This window comes from Dermacentor silvarum, chromosome 11 (genome assembly GCF_013339745.2).
Source record: "Dermacentor silvarum isolate Dsil-2018 chromosome 11, BIME_Dsil_1.4, whole genome shotgun sequence".
NCBI lineage: Eukaryota > Metazoa > Arthropoda > Arachnida > Ixodida > Ixodidae > Dermacentor > Dermacentor silvarum.
Window position 1 is genome coordinate 88830439 of NC_051164.1, and position 26112 is coordinate 88856550.

The 26112-nt window shown below is 49.3% G+C and overlaps 1 protein-coding gene across 2 annotated transcripts in view; it reads right to left on the minus strand.

The window, feature by feature from the left end:
- LOC119433457 (ephrin-B2a-like) overlaps positions 1 to 26112 on the minus strand; it is a 713964-nt gene that overhangs the window by 252879 nt on the left and 434973 nt on the right. Inside the window, exon 1 of one of the 2 annotated variants that reach the window (XM_037700667.2) lies at positions 5629 to 6725. The exons of the other annotated variant lie outside the window; for it this stretch is intronic. Coding sequence (XP_037556595.1) covers positions 5629 to 5735 — 107 coding nt within the window. The 5' untranslated portion in view covers positions 5736 to 6725. Of the gene's footprint in view, positions 1 to 5628; positions 6726 to 26112 lie in introns of those variants that run through there. 2 annotated transcript variants of the gene reach the window in all.

Consider the following 26112-nt stretch of genomic DNA (forward strand, 5'->3'; position numbering starts at 1 on the left):
TTAAGGCCTCTCGGCGCGCGGAATCGCTTCCTTGCCACGGAAGTCTCATTTCGGCGGAGGTGGAAAGCAGAAGCACTGAAATTTTTAGACACACATTAAATTATTCGACATTCCTCTTTAGCGAACCCTGTATAGCTTTGGGAAGTAAAACACCACCGACTGCATAGCACCAAGGGCAACCAAGAGAAAAGCAATTCAACGCGACGAATCCTCAAACGCAATAGTGACTTTTAGCGAAGCGTAACCGCTATTTACTTAATGCTAGCGGTACTCTGACACCTTACAGTTGTTTCACGTGCTAGCTAAGCCGCACAAAAAGCCTACACAGCGCAACTTATAGTACGTATACCGAATGACCGGCAGTTAACTGCAAGGCGTACGCTAAACTCTCTAAAACGTCAGCCGCGATATTGCCGCGCTGCACAGTCATATTGCAGCAAATCCGAAGCTTTTTTCTCAGAGCTCGAACACATCCATAAAACGTCCCTCTAAAACGCGTACGTCTGAAAGAAAAGAGAGCAAAGTACCGACGCGAAACGTCGTCGTGGAGGTTGTTTCAATTGAGGCCAGTTTCGCACGCTGATAACTCGCTGTCCCGCGGCGGTGCGACGGAATACTGGGCCGAGCACGGCTGTAATCAGTCCGCGATAAGATCTATATACCGTACGGGCATATACAGAGAGCCGCGAGGCTGAAAGGGCACTGTTCTCCCTAATCAGCGCGCGGCTCGCTCTCTCTTTAATAGATTAATTACGTCGGCGATCGGTCACAGCGCCCCGGAGAGCTTCAGTGTCGCCGTGTTCTCCGCTCGTGGAAAAGCGCACAGTGTAATCGTCGCAATAAGCTGCCCTGCCTGGAGATAACGCCGCGCTCCTCTTAATTCGGTGCAGTGAGGGAGCAGAGAAACTGGCGTTGACCTTACGCGTTTCCAGTGCATATCAACCGGTTTGACCCCAGAACGAATGACAACGGTTTCTTGAGGGACAGCTGAACGCAGCCCTTCTGGCGGTTCCTTCGCTGCATGTTACAAGGACCGTCAGCTGTTGAAAGTGTTGCTAAACATCTAGTTGCGCAAATATGTCCACACTGTCATTACTTCCAGTGCATGCGCGTGATTGTCCTCTGCCACTGCGCGACCGGCGTGCCGTTAATGACTCTAGAGGCAATACATTTATTTCTGTTGTACCCAATTCAATGGGACAAAGGTACCACGGCGCCACTTCAGTGCGCCAATGTTTATTATTTTTTTATGCGTCAACCGGTGTGTCATCTGAGCTAGTTGATGCGTGACTATTGCAACGTACTGCTTAGAACTATACGGACAACAAGACAGCCGTGTGTGTTCTCATGATTCTTTTGTGTCCTATCGAGAATGCCACGCTGTACACTGCAAGTGACGCGCATTTCCACGCGAAAGAACTACGATCTCGGCAGTCACCGTAGCCGCGCGTAAAACAGCGTGACAAGTCACTTCTGCAGTGCTACAACATCTGTACCGTTCACATGTCATACTAGTGCCGTACCCTGTGCATTTCCCATGTCATACTGACAACCTCCGTACAAACGCCTCGCGCAAACGAAAAGAATGCGCGTGACAAAGAGAGCAAAGACTTCACGTAATCAAGGCATGTATTCTTTTTTCCGACCGCAGTATAGATACTTGTTTCGAAGCTACGAACTCCCCTCGTTCTCAAACACAGTTTCCTTTTTCTCTCTCCGCGTCAACAGCAGCAGCCGGCGGGCAGCGCGCGACTGACTACGCGCATAGTTGTTGGTCAGGGATGCAAAAGACCGCGGCGGATATTAAGCTTTCCTTTCTTTCTCTCTCTCTCGGCTCGCAGCGCGCTCGCTAGCTGCACACTCGGTGCGCGCGGAACTGCCGCGGTCACGCTGCATTGGCCCAAGCGTGTAAGGAGAATTGGAGGGGGGGTTGCAGCAGGGTTGCGGCTTGGCGCAGCAGCAGCAGCAACAGAAAGGGGCAGAGAGAGAGAGAGCGCTAGAGAGCGTCCGATACGATTAGGCTAGCGCGTCCGCCGGGGCGCTTGCTCGTCTAATTACAACGGACAAGAAGCCGAAACGAAAAACGCGCGCGGATCCCTTCTCTCACCATCTCTCTCTCTCTCCCCCTTCGTTCTTTCACTGCCGCCCGAGGAACCGGCAGGCAACGTCGGAAAGCCCGCAGGTCGCAGCTGAGAGAGAGAGAGAGAGAGGAGGTCGCGAGGAGATAGATACTGAGGCGGCGGCTGCGGGCAGCTAGAACAAGGAGGAGCAGAGAAAACAACAGCACAACAACGAGCGTCCCGGCGCAACTCCCGAAGGGCGTGACGAGAGAGACTGACCCCTCCTGGACTCCTCCGAAAAGGAGGCTTCTTCTCTTCTGGGCGAGCGGGAAGGCCCTCCGACTTGCTCGCTGGCTTGCTCGGCGGTTGGCTTCGTTTTCGCCGCCGTGACGCCGACGCTTGCGGTCTGGTTTTCGGGTCGACGGTTTTCGGACGGAACGAGTTGGCTCCGAGGCGCGAAGGGAAGAAGTTTCGCCCAGCGGTGGGAATCGCTACTGGGCATGTGAGCTTTCGCTTCTCCGAGCAATGAAGGCGCGCGCGGAAAAGGACCCGCTAGCAGGCAGAAAGATGAGGTGCGCCCCTCCTCTGCTCGTGTCATTGTCCTCCGCGCCGAGCAACAATGCTCGAAGGTTGCAATGCCAAATCACCCAGCTAAGCCGGTGGCCGCGCTTAAGCCTGGCAATGACGGAAGAAAGTTCCACTCGCGCAAAAGTTGGCGAAAGAAATTTTCGCACGTTTCGCAATTAGACGACGATTCATTGTGACATCGTGTTGAACCGAAAACTGGCCCACTGGGCTTCCACCTTCCGCTAGCAGTACGTACGTACGTATGTACGTATGTATGTATGTATGTATGTATGTATGTATGTATGTATGTATGTATGTATGTATGTATGTATGTATGTATGTATGTATGTATGTATGTATGTATGTACTCGTATGTATGCAATGATGCATGCATACATGCATGGATCATTGTGTCCCTCGCGGCGTTCTCAATGTATCGATACGAATAACCGACTTCCGCGACTTCGCCGGTACGAATCTATTTACTTTCCAGTCCGGAAAATAGGAAATCGTGGAGAAGGAGAAAGGCATAGGAAAAGTGGTGCAGTAGGCACAGTAGGAGCTAGTGGGTTGCATTATGTGCTACGAGTTCGTTATCCGCCACGCACGAACTACAGGCTAACACTAGATGCCAAGAAAACATTCTAAGGCGTAGATAGTTCTGAAACTTTTGCTACTGCACACGCCGTTGCCACGGAGAGCATGGAGGCGCCGTAGTGCCGAGGTCGCGGGATCGATATCCGGCCACAACCACAGGCGCACTTATCGACGAAAGTCTGATAGATTGCCTACTAACATTGTTTCTATCGTCGGCGTTGACGCCAGGGGCTGCGCGACCGACGCTTGCGCTCGCAAATTCCCCGAGCTCGCCAAGCTCGCAGGACCAGCAGCGCCATCTCTCGGAGCGTTCGAGCGTCGGCGACATCGTGCTTCCCAGCACGACAGTTGAGATTACGGTAAGGATACAAGCTCGAACTATGTATGTCTGGGAACGGAGATGCGTGGTCATGCCACCAATATGCCGTTGTACAATCGAGAAGACGTCAACTTTGCGCGAACAAATAAAAAGGGGGGTGCGCGGATTTTGATGGCTCTTCCACGGCGCTGAGTCTTACGTCCGACACGATCGGCGCCTTCGCTGTATGCACGTAATGGAGTCAGTTCCATTCGTCAAATACATAGTATAACATAGAGGCCGTCGCAAGTGCGCGAAGGGAATGGAGAAATCTTATATAATGCGCCGCTTTTCACGTGGAAGACCACCAGTGCTACTTTATGAGCATCGATCGACACTGTCCCGCGAAGAACAGGATGTGCGAACGTTGTGATACTTGTTTCTGAAGCGACAATCCTCCTCGCACGAGAAACACGTCTCAGGCAAACGTAGCAAGAGGCCGTGAAAGCAACTAGACCATTGAATGTCCTTGCAGCAACTGTCAAAGCTCAGGGCAAGGCGCTGAGTACATTGCGGCAAATACGCCAGAATTCATGTTGTTCTGCAATGTTGAAGTGCTAATTGTACGGGAAGCTAAATCTAGACGTCACTCGGACTGCATCCGCAAGGCGTCTCCCCCTTCTCTAAGTCTTCAAGCGCCGAACATCACCTCTCAACTTTGCCGGACTGGGAAGATGAGAACACGCGGCTTGATTTCTTCGAAAAATTAGCCAAGGCCTTGTGACGAGAAAACACAACCACACTTCATCTGAAGACACACAGCGTCCGTCGGTGTTGTTTTTCACACTACTTTCACAACAGCGCAACAAGACAAAGGTCACAGGACACAGCGCTTGCCCCGTGGCCTTGTTCGTCTTTGTGTCTTGTCTTTTCGCGCCGTTCAAGAAATTCATTTATACCCACTCGCCCAACTTTCCATTCTCTTGCTATGTTCATTCTATTGTTTATAAATTAACAGAGTATAGGATAAACCGGTCCGCTTCGCCCTCAAATTTCGCGGCTCAGTCACGACATACGCTTGCAAAACACATCGTAGAAATTTGTTGTCTTTCAGTTGATTTTAGTGTACATTCTATTTAGATGCAACTGCATATGAAGCATGTTATTTTTACAACGGTAGACACCGTGAAATAGAGCGCGTTAGTCATTTAAACCAAACCGAATACGGTAACGGGAGCGGCCGCTTCAGCGTACATGCGCTATGCCAAAGCGAGCCGAGATCGCAGAAGCTATACACAAGCAAGCAAGGAAGTTTCAAATGGATTGAAGTAAGCATTACGCTGTTTGCTTCGCTATGGGTACAAAACCTCGGCCACGTCTAGCAACAGTTATAGCATTTTTCCTAGAACAACACGAAGCACTATGGACTCGACTCGAACGAAGTTGAACCGACGATAATTCCCGACGAGCACGCAGCGCGGTATTTGAATCCGACGCGCAAGGAACGAGACCATCTAAGCGCCCACATAGGATCACATGCACGTAAGCGTCCACAGAATGCGCATGCGCAAAGGAAGACGTGTGGCGTAGAGAGAGGACAACGAGATAGACTCAGCAATTTAAGCGCGACATTCATAGTCTCAATTTTCAAGCACCTCCATGACGACGGGATAATTATCGCCCTTTTCTAGGGTTGATAAGGCGATGGAGAATTGAAGTGATCAACAAACGCAGAACAATCGTGAAGTAAACAAGGGCACTTGCCTTAAATTATCACGGAAACAACTGTTTTCCTTCCGGAAGGAAAGTTTCCTTAACAAGTCAGTTATAGTAAACGTAAACAATTTTGGGCCCGAGCGAGTGAGAACTCCCTAGTTCGTCCACTGTTAGTCATATCATCACCCTTACCGATTCGCAGGCAAAAGAAAGATGTATATTACATAAGCGTTGAAAGCAGGACACAATCTGTCAATCCGGCATTTCCCATCTCGTGAGGTCGGGAGCACGGTTTTGTGCGGCGCGTTAATCGTGCGCTCTTGCGAACGCTTCGAGCTTCGGTATCGATATAAAAGACGCAAACTGTACGAAAAAAAAAGAGAGACTCACATTGGATTCGTGGCATTCCAGTAAATATCCGCCAGCCGTACGCAGGATACATCCACCGGTAGTGCTTCAATAATCGCCAACACGAAGAACAGCAGGATCCAAGGCATGGTGATGACGGTCCGAGGCGGTCGCCGGTTCGGGTTGTCTCGCACCCCGAGAACCGACCTCTTCCGCTGGGGCGTCCGTTTCTCACAGAAGCCTCGAAATCCCGAAAAAAAAAATTAAGTTGTCGGTGTGGAGTTTGCCAAAGTCGCGACGCGCAGATTTCTTCTTCGCACGGTGCAATGGCGCACAACACACTTCCAGACCCACGGGTTGCTCGGGGAAACTTAAAAAAAAAATAACAAAAAGGAAAGTGACCGGGTTTCAAAACACACTTCGATTGCGGCTGTCACACGTACACTTTTTTACTTTCTAAATCCTTCGCAGCGACTGTAAGGCAGGCAAGCGTCAGCCTGCAACGCACGACCACCGAGCGTAGGGAGCCGAGCGGTCGTGCCTCGTGTCGCAAGCCATAGCGGCTACTGGATTCAAACCTCGCTACCTCGCTCGAGGTGCGGCTGCGAGTGGATTCACTGAGGCCGCGTCGAAGGCATTCCTGGACTTTGCCGACTCACACAGTCTGCTTCTCAGCGTCCTAGCTTTGCAGCCACCAATTCAAACACAAGAACTTGGCTTCTCCTGTCGAAGTTACGTCGCCGTCACAAGTTTTCTTCCAGCATCGGGTCCGGGTTTAGTCGGGCTCTCTCCCTCCTCTTGGGTCGAGTCGTACGGCAGTCGTTTCCCGGTGAAGCGACAACAACAACAACACAGGACACCACGCGCACAAACACACACTCTCTCGGCTTGAAGCTGCCCCCCCTTCCTGTTTCCTTCTCTCCCGGTCGTTTTCAAACGCGCACTGTTTCGTCGATTCCCAAATTCGAGACGAACTCAAAACCAACAGGTCACCGCGGATGAACACTTGGAAGAGACGATCGAGCGAAGAACGAAAGAAGTATAAAATGTATCCGGGCGCCGCTCGGGAAGCGCAACGAAAAAAACAAGGGGGCTTTTTTAGCGCGCCGCCGACTCCGAAAAAACCGCCGGCTGCGGATCAGCTGCCGCTTGGGAGCCAACTGACGCCCGGTTCGGGAGCAGACGGACCGGTTCCGCCGCCGCCGCCAGGGGACGACGGCGCGCGGCACGCTCTTGACCAATGGGAGTGAGCATACGGGAGCAGAAGACGGCGACGTCACGGAGACATGCACTCGGCATGTGACGACGTAGCGATACAAAAAAACCGCTAAACTGGAGAGATGAAGGTGCTGGAGGGGGCAGAAGGAGAGGGAATGGAGCAGTGAGAGGAGAAGACGCGAAGTGAAAGAGAGAGAGAGAAGCGGCCCCGCCGTGCGAGCAACAGGAGGGTGGGGTGTCGTCCGAAACGGCGAATTTCTACCTGGCGAGAGATGTGTTGCGCGCCGGTTGTTCGCTTGTTCTTTTTGCTACCTCCTCTTTAAAGGCGAGTGCGGCGGCGTTCTTTTTCGTTTTCTTTAGTGAGCCGATTTGTTTTCGAAAGAGCGCGTGTTTCTCAGCACACTTCTTTCTCTCCGACTCCGCAACCACCGAGACGGGTTACTTTATTCTTGCCTTCCTTCTTTCGTTCCTTCCTTTCTTTCAGTTTTTGCGTGTTTCGACTTTGAAAACGCCCGGTTTGCTGGGTTTCGATTCTTTCGCGTTCAGAACGTCTGTTTCGCTGTTATCTCAGGCCCCTGCCCCAATACCTATTTCATCTCTACACCGACGCATTCCTGCTTTCTTACATTTTTTTTTTTTTCCGTCTTGCTGGTCCTTTCTATCTTTCTCTCTATCTCCGATGCTTAGTGTGGCGGTACGAATGGCGGTGCGGTGGTTGTTTTAAAAGCTCCGCGGCACATTGCAAACACAATACCCGCACGTTGGCGTCTGGTCCCTGAAATATATGGGCTGCGCATTTCAAAGCGGTTCTTTATAACATTCTCTGCTCGCTTCATGCTGTCTTCTTTTGCCGCCTACTGTTTTCTTTCATACTGGCACTTTTTTCCCGGTTTTATTCATTTCTTGTTTCACTTCCTTCGACACAAAGAGGAACCACTGATAACGCATCGATGTTACAACTTTTTGCTTTTCTCTCTATCTCTCTTTCTTTTTTCTTCCGCACTATTATACTACCACGCCTGGGAGTTCGGCTCTGCTGCGATACACCTGCAGCCAGAAAACGCATCGCTGAACGAAACCGCAGAAGATAACGCCCGCACCTGGAGTACCTAATTTCCGGTCTCTCAGTCATACTGTGTTTCCTTTCTTACTTTCTTCCATTTTCTTTTTTTTTTTTCATTCTTTCCGAGTGTTTGTTGTTTTGCACCAATTAGAAAAAAGCCTAACAAAGCTAAAATGTCGCTGCGATAACTGCAGAGTTTATTAACGAAAAGAACACGGGAAGCTTTGTGTCGATGTCGCACAATGCTCGTGTACCTGGTGTCGCAGTATTTGAATCAATGAAGTATGTCTGCTGAAAACTTATCGCTGTAATAGGAGTACAGAGCGCAGTTTTCAAAAACCTTATCGTTACAAATTTGCGCACACAACGCTCAGCATCATGTCCAAGCAAGCTACAGAATGCCCACATTCAGTGTGGATTTCATACAACGGCGGTTTGCCTCTGTTGTGCAAAGAAAACGGTATATTCAGTTACCGTTGTCCGCAGTGTACCTATAAATATAACTCGACAGAAACTACAGATAATCAAGAAAAAATTTTTGTATCGCTGTTTGTTCGTCGAAAAGTCGATTCTCGGCGCCTTTGTGGGGGATCCATATACTTTGCAACAGAAAAGATATACTGATACTCTATAGTCCATAAAAAATACACGTATCTGAAAGTTCATACAGTGCTGGTTCTCCTTGATAAGAAAGAAGAAGGGGGGGGGGGGGGGGGGGGGTCAACAGCCTCTAGAACAAAAATGAAGGAAAAAAAAACACGGAGGCATTTGGAACGCAGTATTGTCACGTTGTAGTGACGGCGATGAACCAGTTAGTGCTAAAAGTATGAGTCGCGAATCTAGATGTTGCTTCGGCGAACTTGTGCCCGTAAAAGTAAAGTAACACTCAAAACATAACGACAGCGACTCAATGACTGTCCGAAATCTGATATACAGGCCATGTGCGCCGGCGATTTATGCATGATTTCTCTAACATTCCGGTGTAATCGCTCAGTGTTCGTGTATTTTCCGAGTATGTACGCCAGCATTCGCATCGCGCACGATCTCATTAGATAACACTGTTACTCTGTATAATCGGCGACAGCACTGCCACTCCAGATGAGAGAGTGAGAGATAAGTGAAAGGTGGACGACACAGTCTTTATCAAGTTGCAGCTTATTAAAGGGCAGCGAAATTTTTCATCTGCCGATGACAGTCAATGGTCGTCCGCCCTCTGTTTTCGTGTTGTCGAAGCTGTTTTTCAGTATGCCCGACTTTGAAAGAACTAAGCTTCAGTACAGCTGCGTTTCCAAAGATAACCCGCTAACCCACTTTGTCGCCGTAGTTGGGCACAAGCCCGTCGTCCCCAGCCGACACAGTAGTCTAGTAACGACGAGCTACGCATTCAGAAAGGAAACCAGCGAATGTCGTTCCTTGTTTACCGAGTCCTTAGCGCGGAGCAACCCCACGCTAACTCAGCTTTCGGACAAAACGCACGACCTCTCCTCCCCCATTTCTCTCAGTTCCGCAACGGCCGCCCGAAAACGATGCTCGTAAATCATCCTCGGTGGGTACGGCTGACTAGCTCGACTCCATTCCGACGCTGTTACAATGATCAACTGTGTGTGTGTGTCCCTCGCGGGACGCTCCTCGCCCGGGTCACGTGACGTGCGCCTGCGAGCCAGTTCGGCTCGGGGTGGGTCGCAGAGAGACGGCCAGAAGCCAATTACGGACGTCACCCACGGCTCATCGTTCTTGGTTAAAACGCGCCATCTGCTGGTGGTTTCCGGAACCCGTTCGGTGGTCGCCGAGACCCCCCCCTCTCGCTACAGCCAACCGTACTTCACGTACATCGGGGCTGGCCGATGGACAACAAAACAAGAAACGAAGAATTGACGGTGCGGAAGAAAGCTTTTCATTGACCAGCGTCCTCAGCACCCCGTTGCGATGGTCAGCGGTGTCCGGCGACAAAAATGAGCTGGAACTAACAGCGGGAGCTTGCGGTTTGCGGCTACGCCGCAAGGAGTTTGGGCGCTTGCGAAAACACGCGTTTGTGTCGTGTATGCGTAGAAGACGACTCGTCAGGAAGTGCGAGGAGGAAAGACTTAAGCACCGAGATCGTTGACACTTTCGACGAACCTGCACGTCCTAGACACGCGGTGGGGGGTTGTCCGGAGGGACTCGCGGAAGGGAACAGCGTACTTAGCACGTGCTTGGGAGATTCAAAACCACAGAGCACGTGTGCGAGTGCGGGGTTTATCGGGGCCTGTCTCCGTTCCCTGTAAAACACGCGTTTCGGTGATCGAACACGCTGACCCCACGTCGCAAAGTGTGAGACACGGTTGTACACCGCGCTTCCCGTCCCGCGAAGTTGTTGCGCACGGTCTTCCGTCAAAAATGTGGCTGTCCACGTATTTCACTAATCGCAAAGCGAGCGGCCTGTGTGGCCACTTCTAAGTCAGGGACGCAACGTATGGTACAGAGAAGTCGTTGCAGAGTGAGGTTTGTTTAGCTTTTCTTCTCAGACTGAGGCGCTGGGAACGAGCTCCCGCTAGGCATTTCCTTTCAATGGAATGCCTTTTATCACTGCGGGCTTACGGCTGCCCTCCGCTTAGCGGAGGCACCATAGTACTCCTCTATATTGGACTAGCGTTTCCCCAATCGACGAACAGAGAACATGCTGCGGTATGCAACGTAAAGAAAAGCAATAATAGAGCACCTGTCCAATTTTGACAATAAAACTTTCTTTAAAAAGGGTCTCTTGGGGCCTTAATTGGCCGGACCCCCGACGTCGGTGAGATGATCCGATGGTTATCGCGAAATGTGTTGCTCGTGTGCGGCCTGAATTAAAGGTTTTGAATGAACTTGGCCGTTCATGTTGGTTCAAATCACAATTTCCGTCCGCATCATCGCCAGTATTGTATTGTATTCACTTGGGTTGGTTGGCACAAATCTCATGCACTTAAAGAGAAACGGCGCGCAAATAGGGCACAGAAATTTCTGCCTGTTCCTTGCCCTGTGTCGCATCATTGCGCCTTTTTTCCGCAGTAAGTCATCAACGCCACTTCTCTTTCTCATTTTAATCCCACCCCCCTTCCACAATACTGGTTAGAACTTCGATTTAGACCAACTTCCCATCTTTTCCATTATAACAAACGTCTCTGTCTCTCTCTCCGTTTTTTTTTTTTTTTTTTCTCTCCAGCGTCTTATATACGCCAGTTCCCAGTGTCAACATAGTATGGCAAAGAATAAAAATCGCTGTGAACAGAAATAACGTCTAGACAAGTTGTAAAAGCAGACATCCGCGTACTGGAGTATTAAAGCAGATGCAATAAGTAAGCAGCGCTAACCTTTTCACTTCAACATCTTCCCCATGCTGACGTGCGGCAAAACGTACCGAGAATGGAAAACGATAACCTAAAAGAGCGAATGGCCAGATACTAACGTATATATCTACATATATACATGGCATATCTATGCCAGCGGCGCTGCTTTTCACAAAGGAGCGTTTTTTTCTCTCTCTCTCTAATCGCTAAATAGCTAACGTATAGGCTCATCAGCTTGACCAATTCAAATGTAACGGAACAATTTCCCAGAGTGAAATACATCTCCACAAAGAAGGCCACTGCAGGGCCAGTCCGCAGAAAGCATAAACAGTAGCAGCTTCTTTATAGGGAAACTCAGGTGACACTGAACGGCTTCCTTTAAAGCTCGAAAGCATTATGACAGCACTACGCATTAGTAGTCGCATACTTACCTCCGAGCAAAGTACACGAATAACGTGGTACAAAGCAGGAACAGCGACTTGTCACGTATAGGATTACCAAAATACGCGCGTCCGCGCCTCCACGACCACCAGCTCTGCTGTCAGAGAGACACGCATAGAATGCCACTGCACGCGTAATATTAAAACGTGATCCCGCAGGATGCACTATATCTCTCTCGCCTCTCGTGCACAGCGTGAATACGGCAGAGTACGCGCCCTTCCCCGAAGACGGCTGCACAAGTGCGGGAAACCCGGTCTACAAAAGCAAGGCACGTCTAATCCTGCGCAAGAACTCCGGCCGCTAAACTGCGCGAAGAAAAAGCTGCGCCTTTTGTCCCAGCGGACAAGAACGGGCCTGCCCATAGGGAGTGCGCAACACAATGGCTTCTAGAGAGTTCAAGAAACAAAAATGAATATAGACGAAGAAGCCACGTTCTACAAGGGAACGAGAGCGAGCGATGGGGCAAGGGGGATTGTAGGGAAGCAGAAAGGAAGAAGTGAAAAGAAAGAAAAATAAAAAAAAGGTTAAAGGGAAGTGTCATTGAGGAGTCATGATGCGTGACTAACTTGATTTCGGTGGGTACAGGGTCCCCACCGCTTATGGCTCGAAACCCCTCCTCCCTCCCCTTCGCGTATACTTGCGTCCCGAAGCACAAACATCGGCCTCGTCGCCATCGCTACAGCGCGGAGCCCCGGGCGCACGAGAGAAGGCGCCCATGAATGTCCCGGGGAGCTCGTGGCGGGCACCGAACTCTGAACCTCCAGCGAGGTAAGGCACAAAGGGGAACGCGCCTCGCCCACAGCCACCACGTATTCCCCGCTCCCTTTGTGCGAACGCAAGCGACGGGGGAGGAAGCAAAAGGCGTATGGCGGTACGACTCGAGAGGGAGACGGGAGAAAAGGGAAGGCTGGAGGCGCCCTCTGCAGTTGCCTCGGCGAACTACATCGTCGTGAAAACAGCTATGGCCGCCCGCAGTGCGGAACCGTATGAAAGGTCAGCGATCAGCGCAGGGACTGACACTGTACTCGTTTTCTCTTCTTCCTTTCTTCCTCTGGCATGAATCGGAAGTAGAGTCGGTCTGTTGAAGTTTGTTTCCGTATACTGAAAGAAGGGGAGGCCGGGGTAAAGAGGAGGGGGGTTCTGCGATACACAGTACGGGAAGCGACGGGAACCATTTTTACCCGTAGGAAGAGTGGAGTAATGCGCTACGTCCGATTGCGTCCGTGGGAATCTGCGCAGAGGCGAGCATCCCCAAAATGTTCAAAAGAAAGATAAATCCTGATAAAATGTATTACAAAAACATGCTTGCTTAGCTACCCCAATGAACATAAAGCTGGCTTCAGTGAACGAGTGAATAAAATTTTAAAAACAAAACAAAACAAGAAGCAATGACGTTTCTGAGCGCATGCGCATAGGGGTTTCTTAATTAGAAGTGTTATTCAGGGAAGCCGTAACACAAGAAAAACGCCACTACGCTCACAACACTCGTTCACTTCCCACCAGATTTATATAAACCGGAAAACAGGATAGGATGGAGCGGTGAAACTGGAAACGTAAAGATACAGGTGGAAGTGGACTCACGTATAGGTACTTTTGTACATACACCAGTCAACTGCAGGTGATCGAGCTTGATCATACAGGAACCAGACAGCAAACTATCCTAGTACTAAATAAACGCTGTACTGGCGGCACGCTGTTTGAACTCACTCCCGCACCTCCAGCTCATACACGAGCTCTACCACTTCTGGAAATCGTGCCCTTCCCTTATTTCGTTTTCGGCAAGAGCGGTGACGAAAGTGAAGCCTTCTAGATTGTTCGTTGCGTCCAACGTATAACGTTGAAAAATAACGGGAAATAGCGGCATCATTTTCAATCTCACCGTTGAGCCCACATGCGAACGCCTTGCTGCAACCCTGGTTCATTTCGAGACTATATATATAATCGGTATACGTCTTCCTCGACGAATAGCCAAGCAATCATGTGAGACAGTACAAACATAATTTGAAGTACCACGCGAAGGAAAGCTGGCCCACTAATCGTACGAACCTGTATTGTTGGAAAACACTATACATAACTCTTTCGCGCAAATTCTGTCCCGTGCAGCGAAAATTATACGAGTCGCGTCAGCCGCAGCCGAGGATGAGAAGCAGGTGCGTGTCCCAACCATTGTTCAGCCTTAATTTCCCCGAGGTCGCAGAAGGATTAGCTGAGAAACTATCCGTGAGCCCTTAATTCTTCCTCCACCGAGACACGCAGCAGAGTCCTTGTTCCTGGCTGGCGATAGCTTACGATGCAATGCAAGTTGGAGATGTAGTATAAAGAACGCCAGCGGCTGCAGTCAGTCTTCACGGCGATGCTGCCAGATAAGACACATTCCGTATCACCGTCGTCACAAGCGCAGTGATCCCCGCGTGGCCTCCAACTGCGAAGTCGCGCGACACCCAATCCCTCTTAAAAAGCAGAGCAAAGCGCAGCGGGCGAACCTTTAAATCTTCACCGCTGGGCACCGATCCTTGTACGGGGAGGGGGAAGAAAGATGGCCGTTCTTTAGCGCCACTCAGCGGTGATCGTCGCAACCTCCCTCACAAAGAGACGCAAGCCAGACACAGTAGAGCGACTAGTATGGTGTATACTATTGATGGTCAGCGGGGCAGGGGGCCGTGGGGGGGGGGGGGGGGGGGGGGGGGTCGGGCCACGGACAGGACCCATTGCTTTCCTTGCGGGCGGTTTTCCGGGGGCCCGGCGTACTCGCACGCTCGAAAACGCACTGACCCGGGAGTAAATAAACGGGCATCGGGTCGGAGAGGGATTAACGGAGAGCGGCGATCTTTCAGGGTGGACCGTCGAGTGGACAAAGGAGCCCGTGAAGGACTCCGCCTCGGATGAGTGCCAAGGGGTATATATAGGCGCCAGCTCCGGACACAAAACGCCGGCTGCGGAGGACAGTGCGACCACTCAAGAAAGAAGCCGTGGAAGCGATATGAGCGTGCTGTGTCTGCACTGCCGAATAAGGAGAAAGAGAAGAAGGAGAGGTGGGGACATCATCAAAAGTTCCGACTTTGCTCGCCGTCGTCACGGTCTTCTTCCCGTAAGGTAGCTTGCAGGAGAAAGCCAGCGGTCTTGAAGGCATTCAGACTTCATTATTGTCCATTCATGAGGTGGCCTCCGCGGTTACCGAGTCCGAAGTTGCTTGAAAGTCACCTAAGAAGGGATAAGGTGACTTCGGGCGCCAACGCAAAGGTGCGCTTTCAGGCCCAGTGGTACACTGGGCTCGATTCTTTCTGTCCGGTAAAGCGTCGACAGCAGGCGTGCACCTGGTATAGAATTGGGTGTCGATTGGAGGAGTTTTTAGAAATGCGGCGGTGTGCACGGGCGACGAAACGTTTAGTAATCGTTCTGGCAGAGTTCTCTTAACCTTGTGTGCGGCTTCAACTGAAGTGGTCCGACTGCAGGCACTATACTATTTGGTTGTGGAAAGCAGGCTCACCCGTTCATCCCTGGTTATCGTCCACAAATGGATGACATCAGGAGCGCCATTAGCTGCGTCAGCTTTGGCTATGGATCGCTGCCTCGTTCTGTTGTGATCGCCTCATCGTTCTCTCGCTCCTCTGCTCTCGTCGCGCTGTCCCGACACAAAACACTAACAGTTACCAGAGGAAGATACAGCACTGCTGTCTTGGTTCAGAACTACAAAGACACTGTCTTTTTTTTTTAAATAAATTATATATGTTGCAAAAGCGCACCATTAGTGTAGGCAGATGCTTTCGGCTCCCTCCTGAACCAAACAGCGTCCCATGTACACGGAAGCGTCGTTTCCACCGGGGCCGCGATAACACCATCCATTCCCTTACCACATGCGACCCCATAGATGACACGCAGTTCCTCACTGCTTCGGCTGGTGCATCGTGGGTAACGCGACCAACACGCACCTCTGCACTTCCTCACACATTCGCGGTGCTTGGCTCCATGCGATTCACAAGAGTGCGACCTCGTAATGGCAAAAGAGGAAATGGAACGACAAGCTCTATACACAAGGGCGAAGGGGGGGGGGGGGGGGGGGGGGGGCAGGGGGAGGAAGGTTGTTTCAAAGGTGCACATGAAGAGGCGCAATCTCGCCAGAGGCGAGAAGGATAAAAGGTGTCGAAATGGAATCGACCACCATTTCGCAACGCCTCCGGTCGGGTCCTCCCCGCCGTGTCTAAAAGCGTTCCAAATACGACCGCCACACCACCGGGCACGTCTACGGAATACTCGTTCAGAGTGCAGCAGCGGTAACCGCCCTCGAACAGATGGTACAGCGACGGTAAGAACTCCCCAACTTTCTTCCGCACCCCAGCCAGCGCCGTAAGTACGCGTCTCTTGCCCCGGCTTCCTCTTCAGCCGTCGCCTCCTGGCCGTGACACCAGTCTCAAGACGCACCCCCCCCCCCCCCCCCCTTTCTTCCAACATGTTCAGAACCGACAAAGCTCGCCCTTTGCATGGATTCCCTCTCAGCTTGGCTCGCCCTCTCCCACCAAGAAACCCCCCTGAACCTTAGAGACATCCCCCCCCCCCCTCGGCTCTTGTGTTTCTGGTCCCCCCCCCCCCCCCCCCCTGAACCCCTGAAGCTGCCGCCGCCATTTCTCACCTCGCAGACGAAACATTCCCCCAAGGCCACGCGAGCCGACGGCGCGGGAGCTTCAGGGCGCGCGCGGCCCGTGCACGAAATTCTTGGAACGGACAGCAAGACCCCCGAGAAGCGCGATGTGGCCGCCCGCCGCCTGACACCCTCCTTACCCCCGGCGGCACATCTCGGTGTGCGCGGAGCCCGGGCCTATACGCACACGCTCTCTCCCAATCCTGCTCACCGAAACCCCCCCTCCCGTCAACCCCCCGACACCTTCGTGGGCCGCCCGCCGCCACACCCTCGCCCCAGTGTGCGCTGCCCCGGCGCGCGGGGCACGCTCGTCTTCACACCCGGTGCGTGCGTGCGTGCGTGCGCGAGCAGCCGGCCAGCTCGGCGTGAAAGCCATGAATAAAGGGATCCCGGCGCCCTTAACCTGTTTTACCTCGCGCGCCCGAGAGAGGTCCGTATCTATAGGCGCGCGCAAGCACAACAGCGAGCCGCCGAGAGGATTGAAGACCATTCTCGCCTCGAGATCGACTGTATGTATGCCTCTGCATACTCTGGACCAGCCGGACTCCCCCCACCCGAAAGACTGAAAGGGGAGCGTTTGTCCTCGCGCGCACAACCTCCCGCCAGAGCCGAGTCGGTGTGAAGAAACACCTTCAAGCTTCGCTCCGTCTTCGTTTCTTTGCTTTGTCAATGTTATCTGCGATACTGGGGTAGGAAGGGGGAAGAGGGTCAATATTTTTGTCGCGGGCGCTCCCCGGACAATGGCATTGAAACGGGCTTGAAGGGCAAATAGTCAGCAAGATGTGGAGCCGATATCGTTCAGCTAAGGAGATAGTGCTACCGAGTCGTGTACGCAAGAACGACTTCTGGTTGAGAAAAAAAACCCAGGCGAGCGAACCTAATGTGCTCAGCATTTCCAGAACGAGCCCGCACGGAACTCGAACGCGATTTAGATGGATGGATGGAAGAAAAAAAACTTTATTCTGGTCCTGTACAGGGTGGTCCTGTACAGGGTGTTGCCACCTGCCTGGCTAGTCCCAAGTTGGGACCGGGAGGCCAAGCCTCCTAACCCTATCACGGGCGTACTGGACAGCCAGGACTTGAGGGATATGATCGTGGGATTTAATCATTCTTGAAAACCGGTCCCGGGAAATGCCAGGGCCGAGCGACCCACACACCCAGAGCATATGTTCAAGTGTGCACATCTCATTTTCGCATGCTTTGCATATAATAATCATGTCTTCAATGTTATACCATGGCTTCATTTGTGCTGGTGAATAATATGACTGTGTTTGTCATTGCCGAAGTGTCACTGCTCGTACTCCATTTAGTCTAATGTGAGGGGATGCAAACTTCCTCCTCCCCATGTAGTAATGTTTTGTAATTTCATTGTATGTCATAAGCGTATACAGGTTCTCCAATACAGAAATTATCTGCGTGCTTAGGTACGAAATTCGCGAAGCCATTGGACGGCAGAAACCTCTAGAGGCGCAGGAAAACGCATTGCGCAACTTCTATCTATCTATCTATCTATCTATCTATCTATCTATCTATCTATCTATCTATCTATCTATCTATCTATCTATCTATCTATCTATCTATCTATCTATCTATCTCTCTATCTATCTATCTATCTATCTATATTCGACAGTGGTCGAAAAAGGGGTGACTCGTGTAGGAACACCTGCATTTTGACGAAGAAACGTTGGCTCCTTTTTCGAAACGTTGACTCTAGCCGCTGCACCCGCTTCGACGTCCAACAGTCAACCTCTTCGCAGCGCTCTCAGCCAACTGGACGGTCAAGCCTTTACAGAGGCAGAGATACTGGGCGCTTGCCCTCACTACGAATGGAGGCGTGTAAAGATGTGCTCTCCACCTCGATAGGAGCTACAGGTCGCGCTTAAACGGCAGATAATTTATTACCTCAAACATCAACACGCCCGCAAGACGCCCCCCCCCCCCCCCCCCCCCCACACACACACACACACACAATGTAAGAGCTTTAAGATCCCACAATGCGACGTTGAGCTACAGATGGAAGGATGTCTGCACAATTCTTAAACGGTGGCTCTCTGGAAAGGGCCTTGGAAGATGAACATGGCTGCTACAGTATCTAAAAAAATAAATAAATAAAACAGATATGGCAAGTACGCGCGTATTAGCGCGGCATGCTATGGGCTTCTGGAGTCGTGTCTTAGATCACGACGCACTCGAAGCTGACAAAAAGGAAAAGGGAACAAATGGTTCGATGGTGGACAATAGAGACATATATGGGTGAAGTTGGGGAAATGGAAAGACATCATCGCAGGGGGAAATGCTTGATAATCGGTCGGGAGTTGTCATGCGTGAATGACTGCAACGATAGAAAGAACAGAAATGGACTAACCAGTCGATAACAACAATTTATTTAAAAGAAAAAAAAAGAAATAAAAAGAGAACAGGGGAGCGGGGAACGTCATAGTCACGAAGAAAAGCGAGGGTTGAATATATTTGAGGTGTTGAGGGCGAACGAAAGATGAGTCGCTATTCAGAAGAGCGCAGGTGAGCTCTCCTGCCCTTGTCGAAAAAAAAAATTGAGATCAGAGTGAGGGAAGGGACCTGCAAACAGAGAGAGAGAGGGGGGCAGGGAGAGATAGAGGGAGGGGGGGGAGAGCATATATAACAACATAGAATATGCCAACTGGAGCAATGCACCTAAGCTTATTGTATTTTTCTCGTTGTAGTTCTATTTGTGTTCATTTCGACTATCGTTCTTCCACCACGGCGAATGTGATGTCAAGTTCGCCACATCGACCACTCCGTAGCGAGAGAAAAACAACAAAACTAAATGCTCTAAGCACAAAACTCCGACTGAAGACTTAGTCCGGAGTCTCCCACTATACGGTGTCTCACATAGTGAGATCGTGGTTTTTACGCGTGAAGCTCCAGATTCATTCATTTAATTTTTTGCGGACGTTTCCAACGACTTAGGTGCTCGGAATAATCAGTCGTCGCTTGAGGTGCATATTGGTGAGCTTGCGCTGAAACTGCGCCCTTACTACGCGGCTTGATGAAGTATCTGTGTATGCTGAGGCGCGGCATTGTGACGCCATCTACCATGCACTCGGCGAATGACGGCTGTTGCCTCAAATTTCTGCGGACGCCTCTGCGTATAATGCACCGACATCGGAGGCCCATATGACACATAAGCGGCTTCAGACATGAGGTTTTGCGAACCAGTGAAAACACTAAGACTTAAGTGCGTGAGTTAACTGGACGTGGCAAATAAAAATCTATCTTTCGTATTTCGCACATTTTCGCGGTAGGACATAACTTGAGATAGAGGCAATGCCGGATTAATTGATTAGCTATGGAAGCAAATGTCAACCGCTGGCCTTATTTGCCTTGTCATACGAGGTCAAAAATGGAAGTTGCACAATCTCTAGCGCAAATCTCTGGCACGCTGTTATTAAACAACGGAACATTTTTTTTTTTTTTTTTTTTTTTGGACCTGAGTGTTAGCGGTCGAGAAATATCTGCACTGTGAGCTATGATGGACACATTAGTATACGGTGCCGGATCAATTTCGACGACTGTGAGGTTTTAAATACAAGCACACAAGCGTTCTTGCAAAACACGCCCATAGGAACACGGTCGCCTTAGGTTAGAAACGGAATCCGCGACCTCGCGTTCGTCAGCAAGAGCAACTGAACCGAGTTCCACCGGAAACTGTGGGAACAGCGCCACCTTAAGCTGCGCCTCTACAATGGGAAAAGGAAAATTCAACCTCGCTATAGCATCGATACCTAAACCGCACTGGTTATAGCAGGAAATACACCGTTCGACTAAACAATCCATAGTCGACCTGCATTCGTTCTTCAGCCTTGCGGTAAGTTATAAACTCGACTGTGCAAGAAAGGGCGTACACAACGGGAACACAAATGTAACAAAATGGAAATAAACAAGCAAAAAGCACCGCGCACAACTTCATGGAATAGTGCACAACAGTCGATGCTGCATACATGACAACCAACAATCACTCAGTGCAGGCGGACGCATTAAGACGAATATATATATATATATATATATATATATATATATATATATATATATATATATATATATAACCAATAACTCCCACCGACAGGGCCACGCCTCGAGAAGAAAACGGCAGAAAGAAGCTGCCAAGAAAAGGGGACAGCGAATGTATAGGGAGGGTAGGCCGAGGGCCGAACCGAAGGGAAGAAAGACGCCAAGGCGCGCGACATTTCTTCGCGAAGAGGACTTCCTCTTTTCGTCGCAACAACAGGCCAGAACCCCGCCTCGAAGACTCCCAGACCGAACCTCGTAGCGCGGACCCACGCATATTGGGCAACCCAGTAAAGAAAAAAAAAAAAAAGTAGCTACCGCCACGCGTGCACTATATATGTACTGCGGCGCGGTCATTGTGCTTAATGCATGCGACGACATATTGTGCCCGACATCGGTCCGCTGCATTTGGTCTCTTTTTACTCTTCACTTTATTTCTTTTTTTACTCTCATATATTTCTGTATTTTTTTTAAAAGAAAGTATACCTTGGTCTCCTTTCATCGCGATGTGAATAGCAGTGCGTTGGTCGCTTTGTCATCGGCTTCATACGCCGTCGCTTTCGCATATGAAACAAGTTCGATCAGCGCCTATCGCCCTCCCTCCATACGCGTATAGGTCAGCATCTTTTCTTTCTTTCTTCCTTTCTTGCCTTTTTATGCCTTAATTTTTCTAAAATGTTGTCCGACAGTTCCTACCCTATGGCATACACTTTGTTTATCCACCGTTCAATACTTTCGATTTTATTTTTGCGTGTGCGACGGGAAAGTTTGCTACAGTCAATCTGGATAGACGGAATCCTCGGACCCAAAAAGGAAAAAAAAAAAAAAAAAAGACGAGCCCGTTATGAATGAAATTCGACCGGCGCATAACTTATATCCGTGCATCGACATTGTGAAAGCTTGCGCCATGCCCGACGGTGCATACTCGCCCAAATTGTAAAGGTATAGTAAGGCAACGCTTCAAATAGCACGAGCACCACTCAGAAGAGAAATTTTAAAAAATTATTAAAATAAGGCTAAACGCATTAAAACCTGGCGTGTCGCTGCATTGCGGGAGTCCGTCTCTATACACGGCAATAAGCAGCAATTTTTCCATATCTCGCAAAGTGCCCGCAAAGTGCTCCGGCCCAAAACTGCTGAATTTGCATGGGACATCAAATCTGAATAATCCTGACCTCTCTGTCCTTTTGTAATTGGCCATTTCATATCGCTCGACATTTCGTAAGTCTATGCGGGACACTTGGATTGAAAGCCGCGCCGAGAGCGACGTTGCTGGGAGCTCGTCGGACTAAATGACGGTCCTTTTTGTTTCGTATACGCACGCGTGTAGCTTTGAAGCATATACAGGAATTTAAAAAACAAAAACAAAACAAAAACAGTCGGACGTTCGCCGTAACAGGACAAGTTGGCCGTACAGGGCAGAATAGAATATATGCCTATTACGGACACTCTTAAATAAGTTGTTGAGAGGAAGTATAGGCCTATACATTCGAGTAAATTATGATAGACTTTGATAAAAGGAAGTAATATAAGATTGTTCAGAAAGTAAAGACACTTTTTGCAAACACGCGTGAATAGTCAATATGGGCAAAAAAAAAAGATCTACAGTTGCTCCGATTACACGCAAGTACTTAATCATTAAAAAGTCGCATCAACACAGTAACATGCTAAGTGTCAACGCATCACGCTAGCATAAATGCACCAACTAGTCTCATCAAGTGCCGTGGTGAGTTTAAAAAGCAAGGGAGTATACAATAGAGGACAACACGAAAGTGGTGGTCATTTTCGTCTCACGGGCGCTCCTATACTTCTTGCCTGACTAACAGCGTACGGCAGTGGAAAACGTAATACGATTACTACCACCAAGTAATCGCGACATATACTGCTTCCGCGTAGGAGACAGAGGGTCCGGAACGAACCGGACCCGCAGCCCAGCGCCGCGGTCCCGCGTGCGCTGTACATATAGCTATAGGGGCACAACAACGCTATACGAGGCGGCGCAAGCGGATCAATGAGCAACCGCCGGTTCGATGAAATAAGCCAGGCGCGGCGTTCGATTGAACCGGCATTCGATTCGAGGGCGACCAAGAGTGCATGCACGAAGCAGCGCAAGCGGGGACGCAAGCGAATGCCTCGTCGTCGTCACCGCAACCGCAGCCGGATCGACAACGCCGCGACCAAATCGGAAGCGAGAGTCGATCGCGCCGAGGTGCACACCCGACGCGCCAGGTGGTATATATATATATATATATATATATATATATATATATATATATATATATATATATATATATATATATATATATATTACACCGAATAGTTTTTCTAAGGCTCCTTCGCCCGTTCTCCGGTGGATAACACATTTCTGTTACATCAGATAAAATTTTTGAATTTTTGTCGAAGTGAATCTTGCTTGCACAACTCGTCAACAAAGTTTCACCCTCTGCAGGCTAAAAGACCCAGGGCTACAGTTAGTACGCATACGCAAATACGCACGAGTGTGCACGGGATGACGGCCCTCTCAATATGCTGAATGGTATCGAGGATTGATCGCACGCGTAATTCGCAAGATGTGGCTTCGACTCCCACCTGGGTCAAGTTATCTTCTCGTCCACTTTTCGTTTCCCGCATTCCTCGTTATTCCCCATGTTAATTTCACCAAATCATTCCCTGGCTTCATTGTATATTGGCCCCATCTGGCGGCAACTAACGAGAAATCGAGGCCGTCGGTTCCTCTTATTCTTCTTCGTCACTAATTACATTGTAATTATTCACTTCGGGACATATGCCCTGAAGCCGAATTCTTTGAACAAAGACCCTTTGCTTAACATCAGTCTTTAACACCAGTTATAACACAAAATATTTGGCGAAACACATTGATGATGCGGTTAACAGTTGTCAGCACTTCATTTGGCTACCGTTCTGATTAGCATCAATCATAATATCAATGACATTTCGCCATAAAATTTAAAGGTGTAGTATTTCCGAAAACTTGTGCTAAGGACAGAATTTCTGCTACACAGATTAACCTCATTTATGCTCGGCTTCAAGGCATGGTTTTTGAAGGTAATAATGACACAGTTATAAGTAAAGCTTTATTAATTTGTTTAATGTCACACTGCTGTTCGCGTAGTGCACGTAACATCCGCGTCTCTTTAAATGTGACAGCTGAAGTGACTGGATCGTGTTATCTCGCAGATATATAGAAATACGTGTTGATAAAAATTAAGGCTAGGTATCGATTAAAAAGTCTGACCCCATTAATTGGTACCATTTATTGAATTAATAGTGCTTGTGGATTTACGCACGTGAGCTAAAAATAATCTACTGATAATTTTTGTACCTTGAAACTTTGAAGAAAAAAAAAAAAGCCGACGTGCTTGTAGTATCACGTCACCGAAACCTTGCTTGAATGAACATTATATACATATATACATATACAAATTCCTCAGTAGTATTCCATTGGTAGCATTGCACATTGGTCGACGCCGGAATCCATGCATCTAACGTTTATCTTCTACGTTGCCGGAATACTAAAGCAAGAATTAACGTAAAAAAAATGGCAACACAAGAATTGAAAATTGGTTAGGCACCCCGGCACCCCGGTTTAGGCACCCCGTAGACAATTGCTCATGCACACAGGTCCCCTCAGGGTTCGCAGGTAAATTATTTGCGAGAAAATGAACTCAACGGGGCCGGCACAATCGAGCCACACACCGGTTTCTATGCTGTTCAAACACGCGCATGAACCAATCTTCAATTACTCCCACGATCGCGTTTGTCTCGTTCGAGTGCTACGGGTTGCAAGGCGACTTCCGCCATGTTTCCTGTTAGTTTAGGTCTCGAAAGGACCGGAGATTAATTAATTATTCGAGGCCGTCTCGTGAAAGACGCACTGGACTATACAGAGTCGTGTATTCATCCGTACTGACGCTCTATCAACCTGCCTTTGGTACATCGTCCGGATGTCAGCAGTCTGCGAAATATAGATGACACATCAGAAAAGAACGAACAGGCAAATGAACGAAGCAGTGAATGAAGAAATGAGCGAAGAACAGGAAGAAAAAGGTCATGAGAGAGAGAAGGGAAACAGAGAAATAAATGCAGATGGGAAGCAAAAAAAAAAAAAAAATGAGGGAAATAAAGTAAGACGTTCGGAAAGATGGAAAGAAAGAAAGGATGAAAGAAAGCAAAGAAACAAGGAAGGAAGGAACCACCGAAAAAAAAAAACGCCGAAAACATGGTAAAGTAGGGAAGTAATGAAAAGAGAAGAATAGTAAGAAAGCAAATGAAAGAAGGGAAGAAAGGATTACGAAGCGAGAGAACTGCAGCGTACGAACACACACTATGCTTCTAAGCGGCCCGTCGTGAATAACCAGTTCAACTCAAGTGGATCGCGTTTACACGCAACTTCAATCAATCAATCAACTTTTATTTCCTTTGGATAGGAGGAGTACGGGACTAAAAGCTTGAACACCTTGTCTCGCACAACAACATTCTGAGTGCAACCAAGGGCCCGACGAGGCGAATCTTGACCCATGCGGATCCTTAGCTCACCCACAATTCTTTTGTGAACCTACTTCTTAAAAAAAAAATAATAAGGCAAGAAAAAATGACGTCGGATTTTCTGCGACACGGGGCCTCTAACGCTATGGCGTTAAAGATAACGGAAGAACTATAGAATGGTAACGGCGGTAATATGAAATAAGGAAAAGAAAGAAAGGCGACAAAAAGAAAGCTACAACAGATAAGCCGAAGCAACTGATTGAGTCCTGCCTGCACGCAAACTCGACATGCAAATTTCAGCCCGACAGGCAGACGTCACGAAGGTCCGCAAATGCACCGAAGTGGAGCTATATCAACATCGACTGTTGACCCGAAAATGGCGCACAGCCTTGGTACGCAGCAGCGCTCGCGATCAATTAGCAATACCGCGATATTATCGTTCAGACGCACTTCCGCAGTTCTAAGTGTTACAAACATTTGTATAAAAAGGCAAAACAAGAAAGTTACTGTTACGAACCATGCCTTATCGGCATAGAATGACTCCATAACTTAAATGCTAGAACGATCTCCGAGGCAAAGCGCAAACACGTATAGCGCGAGATAAGTGCAGGACGTCGCTCCGAAACGCCGCGTTAAAATTGATCCGCAAGCAGCCACCATGAGTGCAGCGTAGAATGCGCGGTTTCCGTACGCTGGCACGGGCGACACTGCGATCGAAAACCATCAATCTGAAAACCTGACCATATCTCATTCTTCCACAGCTATACAGCAAGCGAGAGGGGGTGAGCAGCGGTATGCCTGTTTATTGCACACTGTGAAATATGTGTACGTCAGCAATCTACAGCCGTGACGCACTATTATACCGTGGACAAGCGAACACACACGCACGTACGCACACAAAGAAAGAACGAAAAGTCGTCGATGAATTTTTACAGCGACTGAGCGGCTATATAGAATCTTCGCTCATCCGAATCTGCAAGTGTGCTTCTCTCCACATCTCGTCAGCCATAAACAAGAAGGCAGACTTCCAGCTCGAATCTTATATACACAAGGTGTCAGTGTGCGGACTGACGCGGCCATTCATATCGCACGTATACAGTTCTTCGCATCATCAGAGCTTCAAGAACGCATCCACCTCTCAGCTTCAATAGTGCTACTATACGTCGGTCATTGTTGTTAGGTCTTTATTCACAGGTGTGCGAAAGCTTGTTTAGAGAATTGTGCGCGCAAGGGGTGTATGTTCCTTCAACGTTCTTCGTTCACGCGTATCCGATATACCGCAGTCTTCGGGATCGGTTCAGTGCACGGAC